This window comes from Lactuca serriola, chromosome 2, assembly GCF_051521515.1.
Source record: "Lactuca serriola cultivar US96UC23 chromosome 2, Lser_US96UC23_V15, whole genome shotgun sequence".
NCBI lineage: Eukaryota > Viridiplantae > Streptophyta > Magnoliopsida > Asterales > Asteraceae > Lactuca > Lactuca serriola.
In genome coordinates this window covers 104,365,797-104,388,521 of record NC_136409.1, presented here as the reverse complement: position 1 = coordinate 104,388,521, position 22,725 = coordinate 104,365,797, and the positions used below count along the sequence as shown (strand labels likewise).

The 22,725-nt window shown below is 35.4% G+C and overlaps 2 protein-coding genes across 3 annotated transcripts; one reads left to right on the top strand and one right to left on the bottom strand.

Annotated features, from left to right (window-relative positions):
• The first annotated feature begins 4,380 nt into the window (after positions 1-4,380).
• On the top strand, positions 4,381-5,476 carry PRPL28 (Ribosomal L28 family). Its single transcript, XM_079024409.1, has 2 exons — positions 4,381-4,666; positions 5,158-5,476. Exons 1-2 carry the CDS (start codon positions 4,441-4,443, stop codon positions 5,388-5,390), a joined length of 459 nt encoding a protein of 152 aa, XP_078880535.1. The 5' UTR covers positions 4,381-4,440; the 3' UTR covers positions 5,391-5,476.
• A 56-nt stretch (positions 5,477-5,532) lies between these two features.
• On the bottom strand, positions 5,533-9,610 carry LOC145086592 (protein NPGR2-like). Of its 2 annotated transcripts, XM_079024407.1 has the most exons (5): positions 9,290-9,610; positions 8,652-8,934; positions 7,100-8,578; positions 6,227-6,380; positions 5,533-6,055 (listed from the first exon to the last, which is right to left on the bottom strand). In XM_079024407.1, exons 2-5 carry the CDS (start codon positions 8,907-8,909, stop codon positions 5,739-5,741), a joined length of 2,208 nt encoding a protein of 735 aa, XP_078880533.1. In that variant the 5' UTR covers positions 8,910-8,934; positions 9,290-9,610; the 3' UTR covers positions 5,533-5,738. The 2 variants fall into 2 exon arrangements, with proteins under 2 accessions (XP_078880533.1, XP_078880534.1); XM_079024408.1 differs by lacking the exon at positions 9,290-9,610 and having other exon boundaries at positions 8,652-9,254.
• Between the last annotated feature and the right edge of the window lie 13,115 nt (positions 9,611-22,725).

The window sequence follows — 22,725 nt, the reverse complement described above, 5'->3', positions numbered from 1 at the left end:
GGCACCCCAGAATTGTCTGGCAGGGTAGGTCGGGCACCCCAGAATTGTCTGGCAGGGTAGGTCGGGCACCCAGATATGCCTAGCAGTATGTGAGCATGTGGTATGATGGGGGAAATCACTAACCTTCGTGCTTACGGTTTTTAATTTTGGTTTCAGGTACTTTGTTTTCAATGGAAGGAGTCGGCTCGATCGCAGCGCGTCACACTATGCTTTCCGCACAAGAGATCTTTGGGATTATACTCTGATATTGATTTATGATGACGTCTTTTGATTATTGACATACTGGTTTTGACATGGGATGATATTATGAATGTTTTTACATTATTGGTTTTTATAACAACTTATTTAAAAATCAAATTTTTTGTCTTGAAATTTGGGATGTTACAAGTTGATATCAGAGCCTTGGTTTGAGGGATTCAGACACACTCTCGGGTGTGTCTGGACTCAAACTGAGGACTTGGTATGAAAATTTTCAAAGAAAAATCATTGTTATAAAAATAATTTTGAAAAGAGAAAAAGAAATTTGAAAAAAAACAAGGTGTGTGATGCGTGCAATCAGCCGAGCTAAAGAAAGTTTTCCCCAAGATACCCATACATGTTATGTTATGTTATGTTATGATATGAATTGAGAATATGTGAATTGCATGCTAGATTAGGGCTAAGGATATAGGAAGGATGCCTGATATGCCTATTGTATGTGCTTGTAGACCTGCATGCTAGTACTGATCAGTCAATGATAGGATAGCATGTTTAGGTTATGTCTGATTGTATGAGACTTAGAATCTCATGCTAACATAGATTCTTGATAAGAGGATAGAATGGTTTGATTGAAGTATGTTGGTTTGATTTTTCCATTGTCCAAATGCTACTTGCTTTGTGCTTTGTGGGACTCTTAGTAATGTGGATTAGCTACTAAATGAATATGCTAAGTCACATGTAGCACAGGCTGGATAATCTCAGAGTGATGGACTTGACCCTATTGCGCAGCTCTCGTCTAAGTCTAACCATTCTAGGATGAGTCTTTTAGTCGTAGGATTATCTGATCTCTACTACATGTGGCTATATTCATGAGGTAGCTAATTGACATTACTGGGAATCTTTCAGCAGCTGAGGACTGGGTGGGTTCAGGAACCTAGGAAAGCCTAGGATATGCTTTAGTGGGTTAGTGGCGCAGGTTAGTGAGTTTTGAGTGCATTAGTTTGAGGAAGTTACTTAGAGGATTCGGGAGGATTGCTGAGGAAAGTATGGATATGTATGGAAGGTAGTATTGGGCCCATACTACTGAAAGCATAGGAACCATACTCGAATCGCCGAGATTCTTGGAGAATCTGAGAAGCTTTGGGGAGGAGAATCCTTGAGTATGTTTTGACCAGTGGTTTTGGGGTTTATCAGATTGGAGATGAACACTCAGGGAGACAGTTCTAGTTTAGGATTAGATCTCGGCTCGGGTGGTGAGTGGGTCGGGGGAAGGATTGCTAAGATTTTGAGCTCGTGTTGGATTGAGGAGATGGAAAGTGTTTTCCGCACTAGTCCCTACCCCCATAGGAGTCAAGGTTCAGTTGCCTTGGATCTCTTGTATCGAGCGGCGAGGAGATGCTGGGAATTAATTGCGCGATCTATTGCGCTTTCTGAGTTGGAGACTATGTCTTGCGAGGAGTTTGTGACCCGGTTTGGGGCAGAGGATGTTCCAGTTGTTACAGTTCAGCCATTGGCAAGCGAGTTAGTAAGCATGACAGGGTGTCAGATCCTAAAAGATATGACTTCCAGAGTCCGAGGATGCGAGATCGATTTGGAGCACATTGAGAAGAGGAGCGCATATCAAGTGCATGTTTTGGAGGGTCTCGGAAAGAGACTCAAGACTTCTGACCAACATTCGAGAGGCCAGCAGAACGTCAGTGCAACACATGTGCGAAACTGAACAAGGGAGTTTGTCGTTCCAGAGGTTTAGGCTGCTACAAGTGTGGCAGTGTTGGTCACGCCAGCAGGGATTGTCCTCAAGGGGCAAGCCCATTATGCTTTCACTACAATCGAATGGGCCACAAGAAGGCATAATGGTGTATGGGGTTAGCCCATACACAATAGTAGTACAACACAAGGCAATCATTTACCCAGCCTGCCAAAGTCATGCCAAAAGGAAGAGTAGAATAGGAGGATAGACTTAGAAGGACAACCGGACAGAAATATGGAATATCTTCCAAAGATCATGTATAGTAAATATGTACAATAAAAGAGATATGGCGAAGGACACAATATCTTAATATTATATTGGTAGATTAACATACTAGACAATATAGTATTCACATTGCCTTCCATTCCTTTGGTATAAATAGAAGCTCTATTCAACACTCCACGTATGTGTTCCTGACTCACTTCAACTTATTTCTCTCTTTAATGGAGACATATTTCTTCGCACAGTTGGCTCTATCTCGCTAAGAGAGTCGACTCTCTTTACACCAACAATCTAACTTGATCGTTGGAGCTTGCTCCATGGGGTAAGTTTAACGATCTTGTTTCTTGTTGCTGCTCAAGTTTTATAGTCGGAATCCAACCACGACACACACCCGATGAACATATGAGCTAGAGCAACACCCGGATAACTAATTACAAAACCCGGCGTAGCAACTATATATATATATATATATATATATATATATATATATATATATATATATATAAAGTGAATATACATCATATCCCCACGTTTACGAACTAAACCTCATGAAAATACGTTGTTTTACTATATAAAGATTGTGATTAGGGGATTCACGATTAATACTTAAAGATGTAGATTCTAGATCGACACAATAGTTTTGATAAGGAACCAAAAATGTTAATTATCTTCGACTTTCGTGACAGTGGAAAACAGTAATGTTTGTTGGGATGAAGTAATAAATGATAATTGAGGAAAGATAACATAGTTGGTAAAACGATAATGAATGATAGAAATGTTATCGTGGACGCTATATTACTAAGTGAAAACCAAACTGATTATTTTTTCTAAGTTAAAACGACATATTTTAGAGGTTTAGTACCTAAGCTTTGGTGGGTCTGTAATATATATTCTCTCTCTCTCTCTCTCTCTCTCTCTCTCTATATATATATATATATATATATATATATATATATGAGAATCGAGTACTTGAGGTATATTGTATTTTTTTTCGATTCGATCCAAAGACATATTAGTCATTTTAAAAACTAACAGGTTAAAAAACGTCTAAATCAGTAATGCAAAGTTTTGAGACCATAAGGACCGATGATGTAGCTTTTCAATAGCTATCCTTAAAATGATACTTTTTTAGAAACCATAAGAACCAATTTTAAATTTTGTATTTTTTAAAAAAATTGCAAGAACAATAAATATTTGCAAGTTAACAAATTTCAGAATTAAAAAAATCGATATTTCTAGAAAAAAAAAATCAAGTATGAGTCTACTTCAAATGATTAAGATATATGTTTTGGTAGTGAATTCAAATCCTATTGAAACCATTTTTTTTAAATCATGGAAGGCGAGAACTAAAATATAATAATTATTTTATTATCTGTTTGTTTTGAACCCATGCATTAATAAATAAAAACTACATAGTTTTAACCATCTATACTAACTATTCTTTTCAAAAATATTATAGGTTGTCTTTTGTCGGTTGGTTGCATTGTGTAGCACACGCGTAATTCGTAGATGTTTGTTTTTTCAGAAGACTTTTAACTTAAAAACTGTTGTGTATGTGTGCTGCGTAGCGCAACACTGGACTCTCTTCTTCAAATCACTTCACACATTACTTTAACTTGTATTATTTAATATAGATTTATTTTAATTTTTTTAACTACATTTTTACTATTTTAATAATATTATAACGGATATTATAAACCATTCGAGTATATTTTATATAATTTCAAAACATTTGGTAAAAATTTCATAGAAATATTCTTTTGTGTTACTTTGTTTTTGACCAAATATTAATAAATTATAAAGTTAATTATTAATATTATAAAATTTATTGAATTCAATTGAGAAAATAATCATCGTTTTCGAAAATTTAAAAATATGTAATTTTAGTTTATATTTGATTTGCATATAATTAAACTTATAAAATTTTGATTTATTATTATTTTTAACTATTTTATAAGTAATTTTAGTTTATTGCAATACAGATAGTTGCAGATGTTGTCCTCAAACTTTATTAATTTTAGTTTCAAAAAAACAAACAACAATAAGCCAAATTTAAAATCTTTCAACCCAAAGAAAATGTATCATCCTCACAAAATTAATTCCAAATTTTAAAATAACAGTATTTAATTTTGTAATATTTGCAATTTGGTGGGGGTATTTTGTAAACTAAAACCAAATCAGCTGCAGGTACAAAAGATAGGAATTGGCATTTGATATCCACCTCAACCCTCCGTGTTTACGAACAAGATAAGAAAAAAGCTCTGATAACAATGGCGCTACTAACGGCGTCGTCTGGACTGGCGACAGGACACGCTTCCATTTCATGCTTCGTCAAGCCTCAATCGGCGTCAATAAGATTGAAGCCCAACTCCCCGGCGGTTTCGGAGCTAGGGTTTGTTACTTCTCAATTGAGTGGCCTCAAAATTTCTTACGAACAATGCACTTTACCCAATAACCTCTCTTCCACAATCAAGCTTCCTCTTCAACCTGTTGCTCGTAATCTCTCTCTCTCTCTCTCTCTCTCTCTCTCTCTCTCTCTCTCTCTCTCTCTCAATTTCCCTTTTTGGATTTTGTGTTATTATACCCAATTTCTATGGGTATATGCTAAAAGGATATAAATTCAGGGGACCGTGTTCTTTTTGTTTAATTGGGTTTCCCTATTCCATTCGATAAGAAATTCAGCAATCGCAATTGGTTTATTTGAATATGCTTCTGATAGATTGTTTTAGGGGCAGTTTGGATGTTTGAGAGACTTTGGCAAAAACTAGTATTATGATTCTGATTATTAAGATAGGGTTAAATACAAGAAACAGCAATACTTTTATGTGTATTACAGCTATAATGGTCGATTTTTCAAAATTCCATGCTCTAATACAAATAAATGGAAGAATGACACTATTATAAATGTAAAGTAACTTCCATTGATCATCTGCTTTCACCACGTTATGTTTCTTTGTTGATTTTTTTGAGAAATGGGAAATTTTCAGGTAGAATCTGTCCGTTTACTGGAAAGAAATCAAATAGGAAAAATCTTGTATCTCACTCAAACCACAAGACAAAAAAGTTGCAATTTGTGAACCTTCAATACAAGAGAGTATGGTGGGAGGCTGGAAACCGATTTGTGAAATTGCGTCTATCAACCAAGGCATTAAAGACAATCGAAAAAAATGGTCTTGATGCTGTTGCTAAGAAAGCAGGAATAGATCTTAGCAAAAAATAGTTTCATTCCTTTGAACAATGTTGTTATATTTATGTTGAAATTGTTGCTTAAAATTTCCTCTTTTCAATGAAATCATGTTTCAAGTCTCCTAAAATGTTATTGTGATTTACATCTCACTTGTTTTCATAAAATGTTGTCTTAATTTATGAAGAATTCGAGATAGATTAATCATGGACATGATGTTATACATATATAGAAATTACAATTACAAAAGTACAATAGATATTGTCATACAATTACACAATGGTGGAATATCTTTTTTTTTGTATATGTATAATATTATAAAACTAAACGACTATTTTCCCCAAAAGCAAATGGTTTTGTAACAAAAAGGTCGAATATTTTAATTCATCTAAAGGGTTCGATAGGTTCGGATTCTTGAAGCATAATTGCAGCCTCAAAACATTCAGCAGCTTCAAGAGCCGATGAACCATGTTCAACCTTGTAAACAAGACCAAGATTAAACCATGCTAATGAATTTGTCCTATCAAGCCTTAATGCATCGGTTATAAAGCTTTTGGCAATTGGTAATGATCGATCATTAAGTTCTCTTAGAACAATGGCTGTTGATATTAAGCTAGGAACATGATTTGGATCAACGTCTAATGCTTTCTCAAAAGAGCTTAATGCTTCTTCCTTTTCGCCTTTCGCTTGATGGAGTATCCCTAGAAAGTCGAAAACATGTTTTAGTAAAGTGATGTATATATCTTTTTTCGACTGAATGTGAGTAAATGACTATTTTACCTTTCTGTTTAGAAGTGATAACTAGTTATACGAATGCAATAATATTTAATCACAACATGATTAATAAATAGTAATCAAAACTAGGGTTTTACCTATGGCATGCCACCTAGATGCAGAATGAGGATCGATGGTCTTCGATTTTGATAGGCACACCTCAGCATCATGCCATTGCAACAAACTAGTGTATAAGTTTGCTAGATCATGCCATGTTTCCATTTCCAATTCTCTTTCTTTGTTGCTCCTTTTCTACAAAATCAAACAAAAACTATTAAAAGTTGAAAAAAAAACTTAATAAAAGTAAAATAATAGTCCATTCTTGATATACAGGTTGTTTGTTTCTTTTTTTTTTCTCATTAAGTCGTGTATAAGTAAAATGGTTGAATGGGTAATGATGTATGACTAGATAAAATGTTGTATACACAAGGTTTGTTTCTTTTTAGATTGAACTGTTTGAATGAGACTAAGTAATCGTTTTACCTCACATTCCAAAAAACTTTACAATATTCATTTAGAGGAGTTTAGAGGAAAAAGATGGACAAATAGGTAAAGGGTCAGAGTGTGTTTGGTTGTGTTAACTGTTTTCATTTTTCTAAAAAACATTTTCATAAAATAGAATTTGCGTTTTTATTTTTAGTTTTCAATGAAAATTTTAGAAAACACGTTTGATTGAAACCGAGGAGTTTTCATTTTCCGTTTAAGAAATTCAGAATACTTTGGAAAACGGTAAAAAACCATGTTTCTAATTTACATACAATTTGGAAAACAAAAAATTTTCATTTTCTTGGAAAAATTTTGAAAACTGAATCAACCAAACTCGTTTCAAAATTTTCTTTTTCATTTGAAAATTTTCATAGAAAATTGATAATCCATCTTTTTTTGGCTTAACCTATTAAGTCATTCTGTCTAGACTAAGTAAAAAACAAACAACTATATCTAACTATCTAGATTAAGTGTTTAGTAACTACCTTTAATAGTCTTTTATGAACCCCAAAACTTTTGCTTCTAACTTGAAGAACAGCAAGAAGACGAGTATACGTCTCTATACCATTTTTCAACTTGCCTTGTGCAATTTGCAATTTAGCTTTAGTTCTCAACAATTCTCCTTGATCCCATTTCCCTGTTTCATCTATAGCAGCATCAATGACAACTTCAGCATCAAAATATTGTTTTTTAGCCGATAAAATACGCGCTAAAAGAATCCATCCTTTTACATTATCTCCTCCTTCAACTTTCACAAGCTTCTTTGCATAATAAACAGCCATATCCAACTTCCTCTGTTCTGCATATTCAAGGCTAAGATGAAACAAAATATTGGCATCTTCTTGTTTCATTTTATGTGCAGTTTCCAAAGCGTTTAAAGCTTCAGATTGCATTTTTATCCTTTCAGAATCCAAATTCGTGTTTCTTGATTGTGCAGAAAGGGAGATACCAAGGAAAAAATTAGCGACGCTTTTTGTTTCATTGCAATTTTCTTCCAATTTCATGAGTTTGTGAAGGTATGTGATTCCTTCTTGAAGGGAATCGGATTGATCAATACAGATTTTGGAAGCGAGTAACATTTCTAAAACGAAGTTATGTTGGTTTTCTGACTTTTCTTGATTATTTAACAAACTTCTTAATAGATTCAGCGACACCATATCTTCATCTTCTCCATAGTAACATAACGCAAGAGTGCTGTATCTTTCCTTTTTCTCAATGATTCCAGGTGGGAATTCTTCAATTTGATGAGCGAGTGATTTTAGGTCATGGGAAATCGATAAAGCAAAAGAAAGATGATGGTAGATTGATGGGTCCCACTCGATTATACCGATAACAATCTTTCTCAAAAGAATCAGAAGCAAAAGAATGGCTTCTTCTACATTGTTCTTGGGTACATATGAACTTTCCATCTGGGATCGAAGATTTGGAGGTGTCGCGTCACAGCCACTGTACAAAAGAAACACAGCGAATTCCTTTTCAAGATTCATTCGCGTCTTTTTATCAAGATTCCATTGGAAAAGCAACGCTCGTCTGTATGATAAAATGGCCGATTGTGGATCTGAAGCTAGTTTCCAAAGCTCAGGTAACAACTCAACCGCTTTATCTACAGTTTCTTGAAGCTTATAATATGAAGAAAAATCAAGAAATCCATCGGGTAATGCAGATTCGATTGTTTCCAGTATAATTTTGCAGGATTCGGCAGCTTCTCTGAATCGTCCTAGGGCTTGCAACGACTTTGATTTGAGAAAAACAGCTTCGAAGAGTAAACTGATAGCATGAACTGACATGGGTGGCGATGGATCATCATCACCTTGAGAATGGCGTCTTGAAAGTTCTGATCTTCTTGCAAGTGAGTTTTTAATCTTGGGAATAACAGCAGGAATGTCGATTCCTTCGAAAACATGAAGTGCGCCCTCTACGTTTCCTTTTTGATACTCTAATCGACCTAATAATGCTCTTGCTTCCTAAAAAGTTGCGAAATTGTATGTGTTAATTATCTAAGAAGATTAAAAATGGAATTGAAATGCAGAATAAAACCTCGTAATTGAGAAAACCACTTTCACGAAGAGAGGATTCTGCTTCTTCTATATTGCTGTTATCCAATTTGGGATCAGGTTCATTAACTCGAGAAGAATATCCGCTAGCTGAATAATCCCTAGTGGCTAACGATTCCGATGAAGCGTTCATTTCCTTTGCCCCAAATCGTTCGCCGGAGTGAAAGCATTTCATCATCATCTTCCGTACTGTTCCACTCAACTTGATTCTGTGTTTTTCAATCCAGTGTTTGATTTTCATTCTGCTGCTTCATTACATCTGAAATCTTTTTGAAGGTACAAATTACAGTTTTAAGTTAGAAACTGATGCATATCAATTATTGCGCAGTGTGCAATCATGTGAACAGGAGCCTATGAAACACCAAATCGACATTTAAAAAAGAAAACCCACAAATCTACAGGCGTATGCAGAACATATATTCATCCCCCTTTTACAAAATTCAACTTTTCTTATCGGATTGATACAGCGTACAATCAGTAATTTAAAGCTCCGAAAAGATGGAACAAAACCCATGTATACCCGACAGCAGATTGCAAAAAGCAAACATGAAATTGAGGAGAAAGAAGGTGGAAGAGGAAGAAAGTTAGTAAATGAACAGTGAAATCGAAGAAAAAGGGTACCTTTTGAATAGCGAAAAGAAGCGAAAGAGCCCACAAAGCACTACTACTACCCATTTGACGTGAATCAATCATCGAAATAAAATAAGGATGGGTAGATTGTTATGTCATCTCGTATAGAAGAATCCGAGGCTTGTTTGTGCTTCAAATTAAGAAAGATCCAAAAGAAAAAAATTCTTTCTTTGGTTGTTGATGATGGCAATGACTAATGAGTGTATTGGGTATGGGACAAGAGAGTGATGGATTTCAAAGTGGGAAGGTCAGAAATGCTTGGCGCATTGAATATGAATATGATTAGAACCATACCACCTCATCAGATGTGAATGGAGGGAAGACTTTTTTGGCTAACTTTTTTGAATAAGCTCTTTCTCCCATGTCATTAGCCTTTTAAATAATAATATTCTTACAGTTGGAATTGTTGCTAGCTATGATTTTACAAGGTGATGACATCATTGCTACAATTTCTTACTAGATGCTAACTAGGGGTTGAATCGCTGCGTTTTGTAACAGGAGATTGAAAATAAATAAATAAAAGGTAATTAGGTTGAAAAATAAATAAAAAATAAATTATATATATATATATATATATATATATATATATATATATATATATATATATATATATATATATAGAGAGAGAGAGAGAGAGAGGGGTTATAATGTGGATTGATAATTATTCTACGGACACATGGACAGTGTAATTCTATAAGAATTATCAATAGAATAAGTTTGTTAGTAATGCGAATACGTTCAATCTTACAAAAATATCGTCATTTTCATTCATTTTCACTAATTCTTATTATTTTTATTTTCATACATCATTTTTCATTTATTTTCATTCTGACAGAATACGATTCAATAAACATTCTGAGAATGAGAATAATAATAATAAGTCTATAATAACTTTATAAATGAGAATTGATGTTAATGACAATAGTTATGTAAGATTGAACGTATTCATATTATCCAACAACATATTATCTTTGTTATACTCACACAATAGATGTCAATCCTCTCTCTCTCCCTCTCTCTCTCTCTCTCTAAATATTACGTAAATGTATGACCAATTATTGTACATTGGATTAAAAGAATTAATGATTGTGATATTAAGGTCCATGTTATTAACATAGGATATCATATACTATATAATTACACTTAATTAATTCTAAAGTAAAATGATAAGAATGATTAATAAATATATGTGGAATGTACGCTTTTAATGGGATATCAATGTCAATTTTAGTTTCAGTTTAATTTTCAATTTACGTAATTAAATTCTAATCTCAAGATACGTATCATAATTACCAATGATTCAAGAAAAAAATAATCAAGAATTCTTGAAAAATATAGTGGTATATCTTAAACTTTAACTTGATTTTTAAGGAGTACAAATTAACAATTGGTTTAACTTACTAACGAGTCAAATATTTTGGTTGAATTTAGGGTTAATAATAGATTTAACTTGGCAACAAATCAAATATTTTATTATAATTTATGGTTAAGAAATGGTTTAACTTATTTCATTTTTTTCTAAAGAATTCTTAAAGAATTGATGTATTATAGCTCTATAAAACCACAAATGTTTTATACAACTGAAAAAATTCTTAAAGAATATACTGCTTTAGCTCTATAACACCATAACCTTTTTTTTACATAACTGAAGAATTCTCTAAAATTAAAGCATTCTTGAAGAATACAATGTCTAAAAATTATTATGATAGGTTTTGTATATCTTTAGTCAATGGAACATTTTAGTCTTTTGAATTTATGGCCTAAACAAAAAATATGGTTTATGGAAGTTATGGTTGAAAAAATAATTAAGGTTTTTGGTTATTAGTCTAACAATTTTTTATGGGTTTTATGCATAAGAACAATCCTATGTGCTCATACAAACCCTAATGCTTGGATCTAGGTTTCTCTATTGTACATGCTTTGAATCCAAGACTTACAAACCTAGATCTATCATATATAATTTGAAATTATCATAAAGAAAACAGATCTAAGTGTTTTACTTCTTCCAAGTAGCTTGAATCCTTGTAATCTTCTTGATCTTGAGCTTAGAGTCACAATTGTAACTCCTCTAATGGTTCACAAACCCCACAAGTAAGAAGGCAATATGATGGAAGATGAGAGGTGTTGAAATCGGCCCTACGGTTCTCTTAGAAGCATGTGTAGCCAATTTCTATAGCCTAGGGGTCTTATTTATACTTGCAGGCTGCTAGGGTTTCAGTCTAAACCCTAATAGTCAGCTTAACCACCAAGCAGGCCAAGGAACCTTCTGGAATAAGGCCTTGGATGAAAATATGATGGATCCCCATCATAATTTCGTTCCCCCTTAAGTCCATAAGGTTTCCTTAGCCCAAAACTTAACTATCATACATTTGACAGTTTATACCCCTTTATTTAATTAATCTCTTTTAGTCACCAAATTAATTCCTAATTAATTTATGACCAATACTAATTAAATAAGTATGATTTCTCCTTTAATATATTATTCTTATAATATATTAATAAACCATAATATTCTCTCTTTCTCCTTAAATTACCTTGTCAAGTTGCTTTGGTGAAGGCAACCCAAAACGACCATGCACAACCGGATCAAGTACATACCAAATATAGTTACGGGCTTAGACATTATTCCAACAATTTTTTTCAACAGTTAATGCGTTAAGTAATGATGTTATAACTATATATATATATATATATATATATATATATATATATATATATAGATAGATAGTGAAATGGTCGATTCTTAAGGAATATGAGTAGGTAATAACTTAAATTAATGGTTCGAAGGATGTAACATTTACATGAACATATGGTTTTAAGTAATAAATCTTATTTCATTCACATGGACAATCTTTAAGAATAGTTTGTAATAGTATGATATTAAGTAAGAACATGAATGTAAGTATGTTGTAAGTCGTAAACGATTCTTAAATAATATTTCAAGGTCACATTATGTAACATTAACATGTACAACATCTAAGAATTCTTTCAGAAAACCATATATTCAAAATGTAACACCCGTGTTTCTAGGCTAGACATTAATGATGATGTAATAGTCTAGGTTAACTTATGTAAACCGTTGTGAAATAATAAAAATGTATTATTTTGAGTGTTATGTGTTCTATGCTTAATTGTGTAATTTAAATGAATTAAGAACAAGAATAAGCATAATAATAAAATATTAGATAAGCCCGATATCTATGAAGGAAGTTGTAGTGGTCGTGGCAAGGTTTCTGAATATATATAGAATGCCGAAATCTGAGTTATAAAGAAGGAGTTATGACCGGTCGAAGATTCGCGACAGAACCGGTACGACATTGTATGACGTAAATAGTGAATTTACGATAGAGCGATATTTAGCCTTAGTGATCTAAACGAAAGTCGTAGAATACGTTAAACCAAGAGCGCACATAAAAAGAACGTCTAAATCTAACTTCGTATGAGGAAGTTATGATTTTTCGAAGTTTCGACTTAGTGGTATGCAGCCCAAAGTTCAAATATGAGATCGAGTGATTTCTAGCTGAAACAATCTAAACGAGAATCGAAGATATCGTCGATAGTACTGCAACGGAAGAAAGACAGACGAAAACGGACGTCAGATGAAGAAGTTATGAATTTCTAACAGAGTTTTCCTGTCCCGGCCTACTAAAAATAATACAATAAAAGTTAAAGTCAAAATTAGCCGACGGAGTCCAAACGAGTGTTGTAGAGCATAATCTCACCTACGCATGGATTTAAAGAATGTCGAAAACGAAGCTTGTATGTGAAAGATATGAATTTCTGAAGTTCGGGGCACGAACTTCCACCTGTGTCAGAGCTCGCGACGTGAGCATAGTGTTCACGACGTGTGCAGGTGATGGACATCTTCCAAGGCAAGTGGCCATGACGAACGCGGTGACCTATCGAGCTCACGACGCGGGCAGTAGTGGCTCACGACGTGAGCATAGGATTTCATCCTTCTATAAATAGAAGTCGAGTCCAACCGTTTATGGTTGCCAAATCTCTTTCCTCTCACTCCATATTACCTCAATTTACGTGCAAATTATACCCCGAAGCCCTGGTATCATCCCGAGACCCGAAGTGAGTCCCAAAGCCCCCAAGATCCCGAGAAACAAAGTTCCCGAGCCGAAACTCTGCCCGCGAGAAGCCCGGTTTTTGTGAATCATCTTGGTTTCATCGAAGATTATTATTTTAAGAGTCGTAGTGCTGTCTGGCCATCGTCTTATCAAGTGAGTGCATAGTCCCTTTCATATACACGATTTTAATACAAGTATTAATGATTGTATTAGATATATGATATGAGTAAGTGTCTAGTTGCTTTCTGATAATACACATATATGAATTATACTCTATGAAATACGTGATATGTGATTATATACTATTTGTTATGTGGTATGAGTATTGAATGAATATGTTACACTGGTTTTAAGTTGTATATAGGCAAGTATATTTTATCTACAAATATGTTGGGTAGAACATAGGTAGATAGTGATGTGTGATGAAATAAAAATGATGAGAGGCCTCGATGTGATTGTGATCTAGTTGTCCAACAGAATATGGATGACGACTACGGACTTTTCTAGACAGTTCAGTGGAACGTTGGCAGACTCATAACCTGTAGGTGTAGTGAACTTGGGTGTTCATTTTTTGTATTCTATCCCCCTCATGGTTGCCTTAGGACATTCATTGTTGAGGAAACCCATTTGCGGTGGTGTCTGTCCCGATGAAAATCCTAGATTAGGTCCCTTGTAATAGTTGTTGTCATAGGGACGTAAAGTGAGAATAACGGGAATAGGTAATCGGGTTATTGTTGGTTGGTGAAATTAAATATAATTATTTATTGTGGGTTGAAAACCCTATATGCTCCCCAAGCTCCCAAGCCTGGCCCACTCAGTTTCTTTGTATTACAGGTAGTGGCGCGAGAGCATAAGTTGGAGAACTTGTGAAGATGTTTTTGTTTATAGACCAGTAGTTGTATATAATTGTGTAAGGTCTATGTTTTATTGTTTATGCTTTTGTATCTGTATCGGAACATGACATCCCGATTTTTGATATATAATGAAAATACATTTCTTTATGAAATGCTTTGATAAACCTTATTTTATCATGTATTGTTTTGGGGACAAATTCCGCAACTTTTTTAAATCAATGGATTTTTTCTGAAATTATTTTAAAAGCATAAATGAAACCGGTCTTTTCTGGCCGTGATTTTGGGGATGTCACAGTTGGTATCAGACTATCAGAGCATTAGTTTTAGCGAACTAGGAATTTGTAGGATTTCTAGACTTAAACTTAGAATGCTAAGTAAATTTATGATATGTGTGTCTGTCATTTTTTTGACACAAGCACTAGTTTATTTTAGGAAAGTTGCCTAAAAAGCTTTTATGTGCTAAATGTTATATGTTTTCCATATATGATATTATTTGTTCAGATCTATGGTTTGTTACCAACCGGATTTGGAAACCTCATGTGTTTAGGATTCTAAGCATAGGATTACGGTATTAGAACTGGCATGTAAACGTTTCAGGGTGATAAGGATGATTTAATTATCTATCGTGATTGAGGATCTAATTTCACCTTATTCGGTGTGTAGATAAAAAATTGTAAGAACCATAAGTGGAGTTAGAAACGTGAACGAAGACAGGAATCAACCACCTATGATTGAGCGAGTACTTGCTGTAGCAGCAGCACCTGAGCCAATAACAATGGCTGGTGTACAATTGATGATTCAGACGATGTTGGATCGTCAAATGGATGAAACTAGACGTCTGCTTCGACAGAATCGTGAAGAACTTTCTATACCGATTGAACAACCCGAATTGAATGAAGGGCATTCGGAAGGAGGAAACTTCAGTGGGATCATTGGCCAAGCCAACCCACCGACAGTTAGACAAAATAACCATGATGGAGGAAATGATGGACTTAGATGCAAGTACAAAGAATTTTTGACTTGCAAACCATCGACCTTCACTGGAAAGGAAGATCCGGTCAGAGTTATGGATTGGATCTCAGAAATGGAGCTAGCCTTCATGACGTGTGGCTGCAGAGGCAAGTTGCAGACCACTTTCGCAGTATGTCAGTTTAGGGGTGGAGCTGTTCGTTGGTGGAACACTCTGGGGAAGACCCTAATCCCTAATGAGCCACTGCAACTGACTTGGGCAGAGTTCTTGGTGCAGTTCAAGCACAAGTTATGCTCAGCCCAAAATCTACTGGAGTTGGAGAACAAGTTTCTGACATTGACTAAAGGCAGTATGTCATTCGATGATTACACCAATGCCTTTACAGATAAAATGGAGTTTGCTTTACGCATCGTCCCAGATGAGCTGACAAAAGTTGACCGGTATGCAAAAGGACTCCCATGGGAGTACGCAGTGCCAGTATGTCAGGCACCTACTCTAGAGACGGCTATTTGGGCTGCCAAGCCTGTTGAGGACATGATCAAGGAAAGAACCGCCAGCAAGGTTGAAGTTGGTGATAAGAGAAAGTTTGAAGGAACTTCGGGTTCCAGCAACAAAAACAAATCTTCGGAGTCTAACTTGAAGAAGTTTGGAGGCGAATCGAAATGGTGTGAAAAATGCAAGAAAAAGCACTCTGGGAAATGTAAGTGACCTGCTACAAATGTGGAAAAACTGGCCATTATGCCAATGAGTGTCCATACAACAAGAGATTGTTCTTTGGATGTAACGAAGAGGGGCACATTTTGAAAGACTGTCGTAAAAAGAAGGAGGCAGCAAAACCCAATATTCCGCCAAAGCCGAAGGCGAGAGCCTTTCGGATGACACTTGAGGCTACGAAAGATGAAGCTGGTGTTGCTTCAGGTACCTTTCTCGTAAACAAATTGTCTGCCCAAATTTTATTTGATTCTAGAGACAACTAGTCCTTTATTTCGCATGAATTTGGTAGAAAACTAGCTTTGTCTATCAATAGACTAGATAATGCTTTATTAGTCGAGGTTGCTAGTGGAAAGTTTATCCATATTATGAAAAACATCTTAATTGATTTGAATGGGAATAAGTTCCATGAGTAATTATTGCCTATTGAGTTAAATGGTTTCGACATCATGTTGGGAACGGATTGGCTTTGCGCCAATGATGCTGCAATATTATGCAATAAGAAGATTGTCAAAGTAAACCCGCCAGGGAAAGAGTCATTTATGGTGTACGGGGACAAACGCAGAGTAAATTCTGGGATTATTTCTCTAATGAAAGCCAGAAAGTGTTTGGCCAAAGGATGTACATCATATTTGGCATTTGTGATAGATGCAAAGAAGGAGAAAAAGGAGGTGCAGAGTATTCCAGTGGTGCGTGATTATTCGGAAGTATTTCCCGAAGATCTTCCTAGATTACCGCCTGATAGACAAGTGGACTTCAGAATAGACTTGTTACAAGGGACGACGCCAATAGCAAAAGCACCTTACCAATTAGCACCGACGGAGATGAAGGAGCTGATGATGACCTAGTTCATCACCCAGGGGAGCTCCGATGTTATTCATAAAGGAGAAAAATGAAGTATGAGAATGTGCATCGATTACAGATAGTTGAACAAGGCAACAATAAAGAATAGATTTATGTCGCCGATGATTGATGACCTGTTCGATCAACTACAAGGTTCAAGTTATTTTTCAAAGATCGACCTAAGGTCAGGATATCATCAAATGAAGGTGATAGAGAAGGATATCGAAAAGACTGCATTCAGAACACGATATGTACATTACGAGTTTTTGGTTATGTCGTTTGGACTAACCAATGCTCTAGCAGCATTCATGGATTTAATGAACAGGGTTTGTAAACCGTTCCTTGATAAATCTGTGATAGTGTTCACAGATGAAATTCTGATTTACTCGAAAATCCAAGAGGAGCATGACCAACACTTGCGAGAAGTGTTAGAAGTCTTGAAGAAGGAGAAGCTATATGCAAAGTTCTCCAAATGTGATTTTTGGATTCGAGAAGTCCAATTCTTGGGTCATGTGGTCAACCAAGAAGGGATAATGGTTGATCCAGCAAAGATTAAAGTTGTGATAAAGTGGGAACAACCGAAAAGCCCCACGGAGATCCAAAACTTTCTGGCATTAGCCGGATATTACCGAAGGTTTATCTAAGGCTTTTCTTCGATCACTACTCCTTTAACAACTTTGACCCACAAAGGAGCTACTTATGCTTAGAATGATAAGCACAAAGAAGCATTCGAGCTGCTAAAGAGGAAGTTATGTGAGGCACTGATTCTTTCTCTACCCGATGGAGTTGAAGACTTCGTTGTCTATAGCGATGTGTCTGGTGTTGGGTTGGGTTCTGTTTTGACCCAAAGAGAAAAGGTGATAGCATATGCATCTCGATAGCTGAAAGAGCATGAAAAGAACTACCCCACCCATGATCTGGAGTTGGCAGCGGTAGTTTTCGCTCTAAAGATATGGAGGTATTACCTCTATGGCACGAAGTGCAAACTTTCACTGATCATAAGAGTCTCCAATATCTCTTTAATCAGAAAGAATTGAATATGAGGCAACGACGCTGGCTAGAGTTACTTAAGGACTACGACTGTGAGATACTTTACCACCCTGGTAAATCAAATGTTGTCGCTGATGCTCTCAGTCGGAAAGTCAATCTTGAAAGAAAAAGGCCAAGAGCATTGAGAATAGAAGTTGTCTCGAACATTGTGGAAAGTATAAAGAGAAAACTCAAGGGGAAGCTTCTGAAAATAATGACCGAAAGGAGGAACGTTTGGGAAAAACGTTGGTATTTGGTACAAACGGTCATGGACTGAAGGTATTCCAAGATCATATTTGGGTACCTAAGTCAGGAGGAATAAAAGATCTTCTGATGGAAGAAGCTCACAAAACCATGTAATCAATTCATCCTGGCAGCACTAAAATGTAAAGGGGCCTAAAACCCTATTACTGATGGTCGACATTGAAGCTTGATAATGCAAAGTACGTGGCAGAGTATATGACATGTGCGCGGGTCAAGGCACAACATCAGAAACCATACGGGAGTTTAGAGCCTTTACCTGTGCCTATGGGTAGATAGGAAGACATTGCTATGGATTTTGTCACTAAACTGCCCAGAACAAAGAATGGTCACGACAAGATTTAGGTGGTCGTTGATCACTTCACTAAGAGTGCGCATTTCATAGAAGCCAATGAGAAATGGTCTATGGATAATCTTGTGAATTCTTACGTGAAGGAAATTTTGAGGCTTCATGATCTTCCGTTAACGATTGTGTTAGATTGTGATAGCCGTTTCACCTCATGGTTTTGGAGAAGTCTACAAGAGGAATTGGGTACCAAGTTGTGTTTGAGTATAGCTTACCATCCACAGACTGATGGTCAGATCGAACCAACGATACAAACACTTGAAGATATGCTGAGAGCATGTACCCTGGAATTTCAAGGTAATTGGGATGAATATTTACCTTTGGTAGAATTTTCCTACAATAATAGTTTCCACTCGAGCATAAAGATGGAACCTTATCAAGGTTTGTACAGACAGAAGTGTCGTGCGCCGTATTGTTGGCTTGAGGCCCAGGAAAAGCAGTTTATGGGACCTGAGATAGTCCATCAAACTGCTGAAAAGATGAAAATAATCAGGGAGAGAATGTTAGCAGCTTAGGATCGTCAAAAGAGCTATGCTGACAAGAAAAGATGACCGATGACTTTTAAAGTTGGAGATTTGGTTAAAGTCTCGCCGTGGAAGGGACTTATAAGGTTTGGTAAAAGGGGAAAATTAAGTCCAAGGTTTATTGGACCATTTAAAGTTCTTTAGAGGATTGGGAACCAAGCTTAAAAGCTGGAATTACCTAAAGATTTGAATGGTATTCATAACAACTTTCATGTGTGTTATCTGAGAAGTTCACGGGAGAATTTCCCGGCATGATTCTACTTTCGAAATTCATAATTGATGAAAATAAGAGGTTAATTGAAGAACCAGAGGCAATCGTTGACCGTAAGACTAAGAAGTTGCGACGTAAGATGGTCGAATTAGTGCTTGTCCGATGGAAATATGCGAATGGGCCAAATCCCACCTGGGAAACGGAGAGTGACATGATGAGCCGTTATCCGCATTTGTTTGTTGATGTGTGATTCCAGGGATGGAATCATCCTAAGGAGGAGAGAATTGTAACACCAGTGTTTCTAGGCTAGGCATTAATAATGATGTAATAGTCTAGGTTAACCTTTGTAAACCATTCTGAAATAATAAAAATGTATTAGTTTGAGTGTTATGTGTTCTATGCTTAATTGTGTAACTTAAATGAATTAAGAACAAGAATAAGCATAATAATAAAATATTAGATAAGCCTGATATCTATGAAGGAAGTTGTAGTGATCGTGGAAAGGGTTCCGAATATATATAGAATGTCGAAATCCGAGTTATAACGAAGGAGTTATGACCTGTCGAAGTTTCACGACAGAACCAGTACGACACTGTATGACGTAAATAGTGAATTTATGATAAAACGATATTTAGCCTTAGTGATCTAAATGAAAGTCGTAGAATACATTAAACCAAGAGCGTACATATAAAGAACGTCTAAATCTGACTTCGTATGAGGAAGTTATAATTTTTCTAAGTTTCGACTTAGCGGTATGCAGCCCAAAGTTCGAATATGAGATCGAGTGATTTCTAGCCAAAACAATCTAAATAGAATCGAAGATCTCATCGATAGTAATGAAACGGAAGAAAGACAGACGAAAACGGACGTCAGATGAAGAAGTTATGAATTTCTAACAGAGTTTTCCTGTCCTGGCATACTAAAAATAATATAATAAACGTTAAATTCAAAATTAGCCGACAGAGTCTAAACAAGAGTTGTAGAGCATAATCTCACCTATGCGTGGATATAAAGAACGTCGAAAACGGAGCTCATATGCGAAAGATATGAATTTCTGAAGTTCGGGACACGAACTTCCACCTGTGTGAAAGCTCACGACGTGAGCACAGTGTTAACGACGTGAGCAGGCGATGGACATCTTCCAGGGCAAGTGGCAATGACGAACGCAGTGACCTATCGAGCTCACGACATGTGCAGTAGTGGCTCACAACGTGAGCATAGGATTTCAGCCTCCTATAAATAGAAGTCGAGTCCCGCCGATTATGGTTGCCAATTCTCTTTCCTCTCACTCCATATTACCTCGATTTACGTGCAAGTTATACCTCCGAAGCCCCGGTATCATCCCGAGACCCGAAGCGAGTCCCGAAGCCCCGAAGATTTTGAGAAACAGAGTTCTTGAGCCGAAACTTTGCCAGCGAGAAACCCGGTTTTTGTGAATCATCTCGGTTTCATCGAAGATTATTATTTTAAGAGTCGTAGTGTTGTCCGGGCATCGTCTTATCAAGTGAGTGCATAGTCCCTTTCATATACATGATTTTAATTCAACTATTGATGAATGTATTAGATATATGATATGAGTAAGTGTGTAGTTGTTTTCTGATAATACACATATATGAATAATACTCTATGAAATACGTGCTATGTGATTATATATTATTTGTTATGTGGTATGAGTATTGAATGAATATCTTATACATGTTTTAAGCTGTATATAAGCAAGTATATTTTATCTACAAATATGATGGGTAGAAGATGGGTAAATAGTGATGTGTGATGAAATAAAAATGATGAGAGGCCTCGATGTGATTGTGATCTAGTTGTCCAGCAGAATATGGATGACGACCACAAACTTTTCTAGACAGTTCAGTGGAACACTGGCAGACTCATAACCTGTAGGTGTAGTGAACTTGGGTGTTCATTTGTTGTATTCTATCCTCCTCATGGTTTCCTTAGGACATTCATTGCTGAGGAAGCCCCTTTGCGGTAGTGTCTATCCCAATGAAAATCCTAGATTAGGTCCCTTGTAATAGTTGTTGTCATAGGGACGTAAAGTGAGGATAACGGGAATAGGTAATCAGGTTATTGTTGGTTGGTGAAATTAAATATAATTATTTATTGTGGGTTGAAAACCCTATATGCTCACCAAGCTCCCAAGCCTGACCCACTCAGTTTCTTTGTATTACAGGTAGTGGCGCGAGAGCATAAGTTGGAGAACTTGTGAAGATGTTTTTGTTTATAGACCAATAGTTGTATATAATTGTGTAAGGTCTATGTTTTATTGTTTATGCTTTTGTATCTGTATCGGAACATGACATCCCGAGTTTTGATATATAATGAAAATACGTTTTCTTTATGAAATGTTTTGATAAACCTTATTTTATCATGTATTGTTTTGGGGACAAATTCCGCAACTCTTTTAAATCAATGGATTTACTCTGAAATTATTTTAAAAGCATAAATGAAACCGGTCTTTTCTGGCCGTGATTTTCGGGATGTCACACTAAAAGAAATAGTTATGCCACATTGTTTAAAAAATGAATTATGTATCGAATAATAAACTAGTACATGGGAAGGTAAAATAGCAAAACAAATAGTAGAATACATGGTTAATTTTAAAACATACATAACACATAAAACCAAATGAAAAAAAAAACATAAAACCGTTTAAATGGTTTGTTGCATGGAAATTAGGGGGGAAAACTAGTCTACTTTAAGCTTGGCATGATAATTCCTCTTATCATGATTAACTATCTGTTTTCATACGGAACACAATCTATTTGGCTTCTGGAATTCAGTTGTCAACATTTTTTTAAAATTTATTTTCTTAAGTCTTTTTCCACGACTAGCAGAACCTTTGTTGCTGATGATATTATGATTCTCAATTTCATGCTCTTTTGGAATAGTAGCACCTATAATTTGTTCATATGTGACCTGTTGCTAACCAAATCATTATAAGAGGAAATAAAACAAAACTTCATATTCAACTTATTTATCTCCTCCAAGTACTCATGCAACTTCACTAGAACATGACTAAAAAATGAGAAACAATGATCAACAGTTGAAAAAAAATGTCTATATCTGCCTTGTCAACATTTTCGTTAATTTGATAATACTTAAACCGACACCTCAATAATTCTGGTTGAATTATGTCTCTACACCAACATCTCACGATGTATCTTTCAGGTATTTTTTTTTTCAAGATTATAGTACCTAATAATAGAAAATATGTGTCTACATAGAAGTCAAACATGTTCGAAATGCATGCAGGTACACAAGAAGGATATTTCATTTTTTGTTGTGAGTAACCTACATTTTATTGGTGAAATAATATTAAATTTCAATACTAATTAATCTGATTATGATATGATTTTTTTTAGAATATAAATAAAACATACCTTAAAATCTTTGTCGTTTACAAGATTACAAAATTGATATTCTTCAACCTCAGTGTAACACTCCAAAAATTCTAACCAATTTAAACTTTTCAAAAACAACCTAGTTTCATTAAGTTATTACAAAAAGGTTTTTAATACAATTATTATCAGAGTCTTCCCAGAACCATATCATAAAAACATAAACATGAGGAGCGGTACGATCACGCC

Bases quoted from the DNA above. Each gene is read 5' to 3' on its own strand.
- LOC145086592 (XM_079024407.1), bottom strand. From the start codon at position 8,909: ATGAAAATCAAACACTGGATTGAAAAACACAGAATCAAGTTGAGTGGA. The intron at 8,579-8,651 runs GTTTTATTCTGC...GCAACTTTTTAG, and splicing joins GTGGTTTTCTCAATTACGAG to GAAGCAAGAGCATTATTAGG. The intron at 6,056-6,226 runs GTAAAACCCTAG...TCGACTTTCTAG, and splicing joins ATCTAGGTGGCATGCCATAG to GGATACTCCATCAAGCGAAA.
- PRPL28 (XM_079024409.1), top strand. From the start codon at position 4,441: ATGGCGCTACTAACGGCGTCGTCTGGACTGGCGACAGGACACGCTTCC. The intron at 4,667-5,157 runs GTAATCTCTCTC...GGAAATTTTCAG, and splicing joins TCCTCTTCAACCTGTTGCTC to GTAGAATCTGTCCGTTTACT.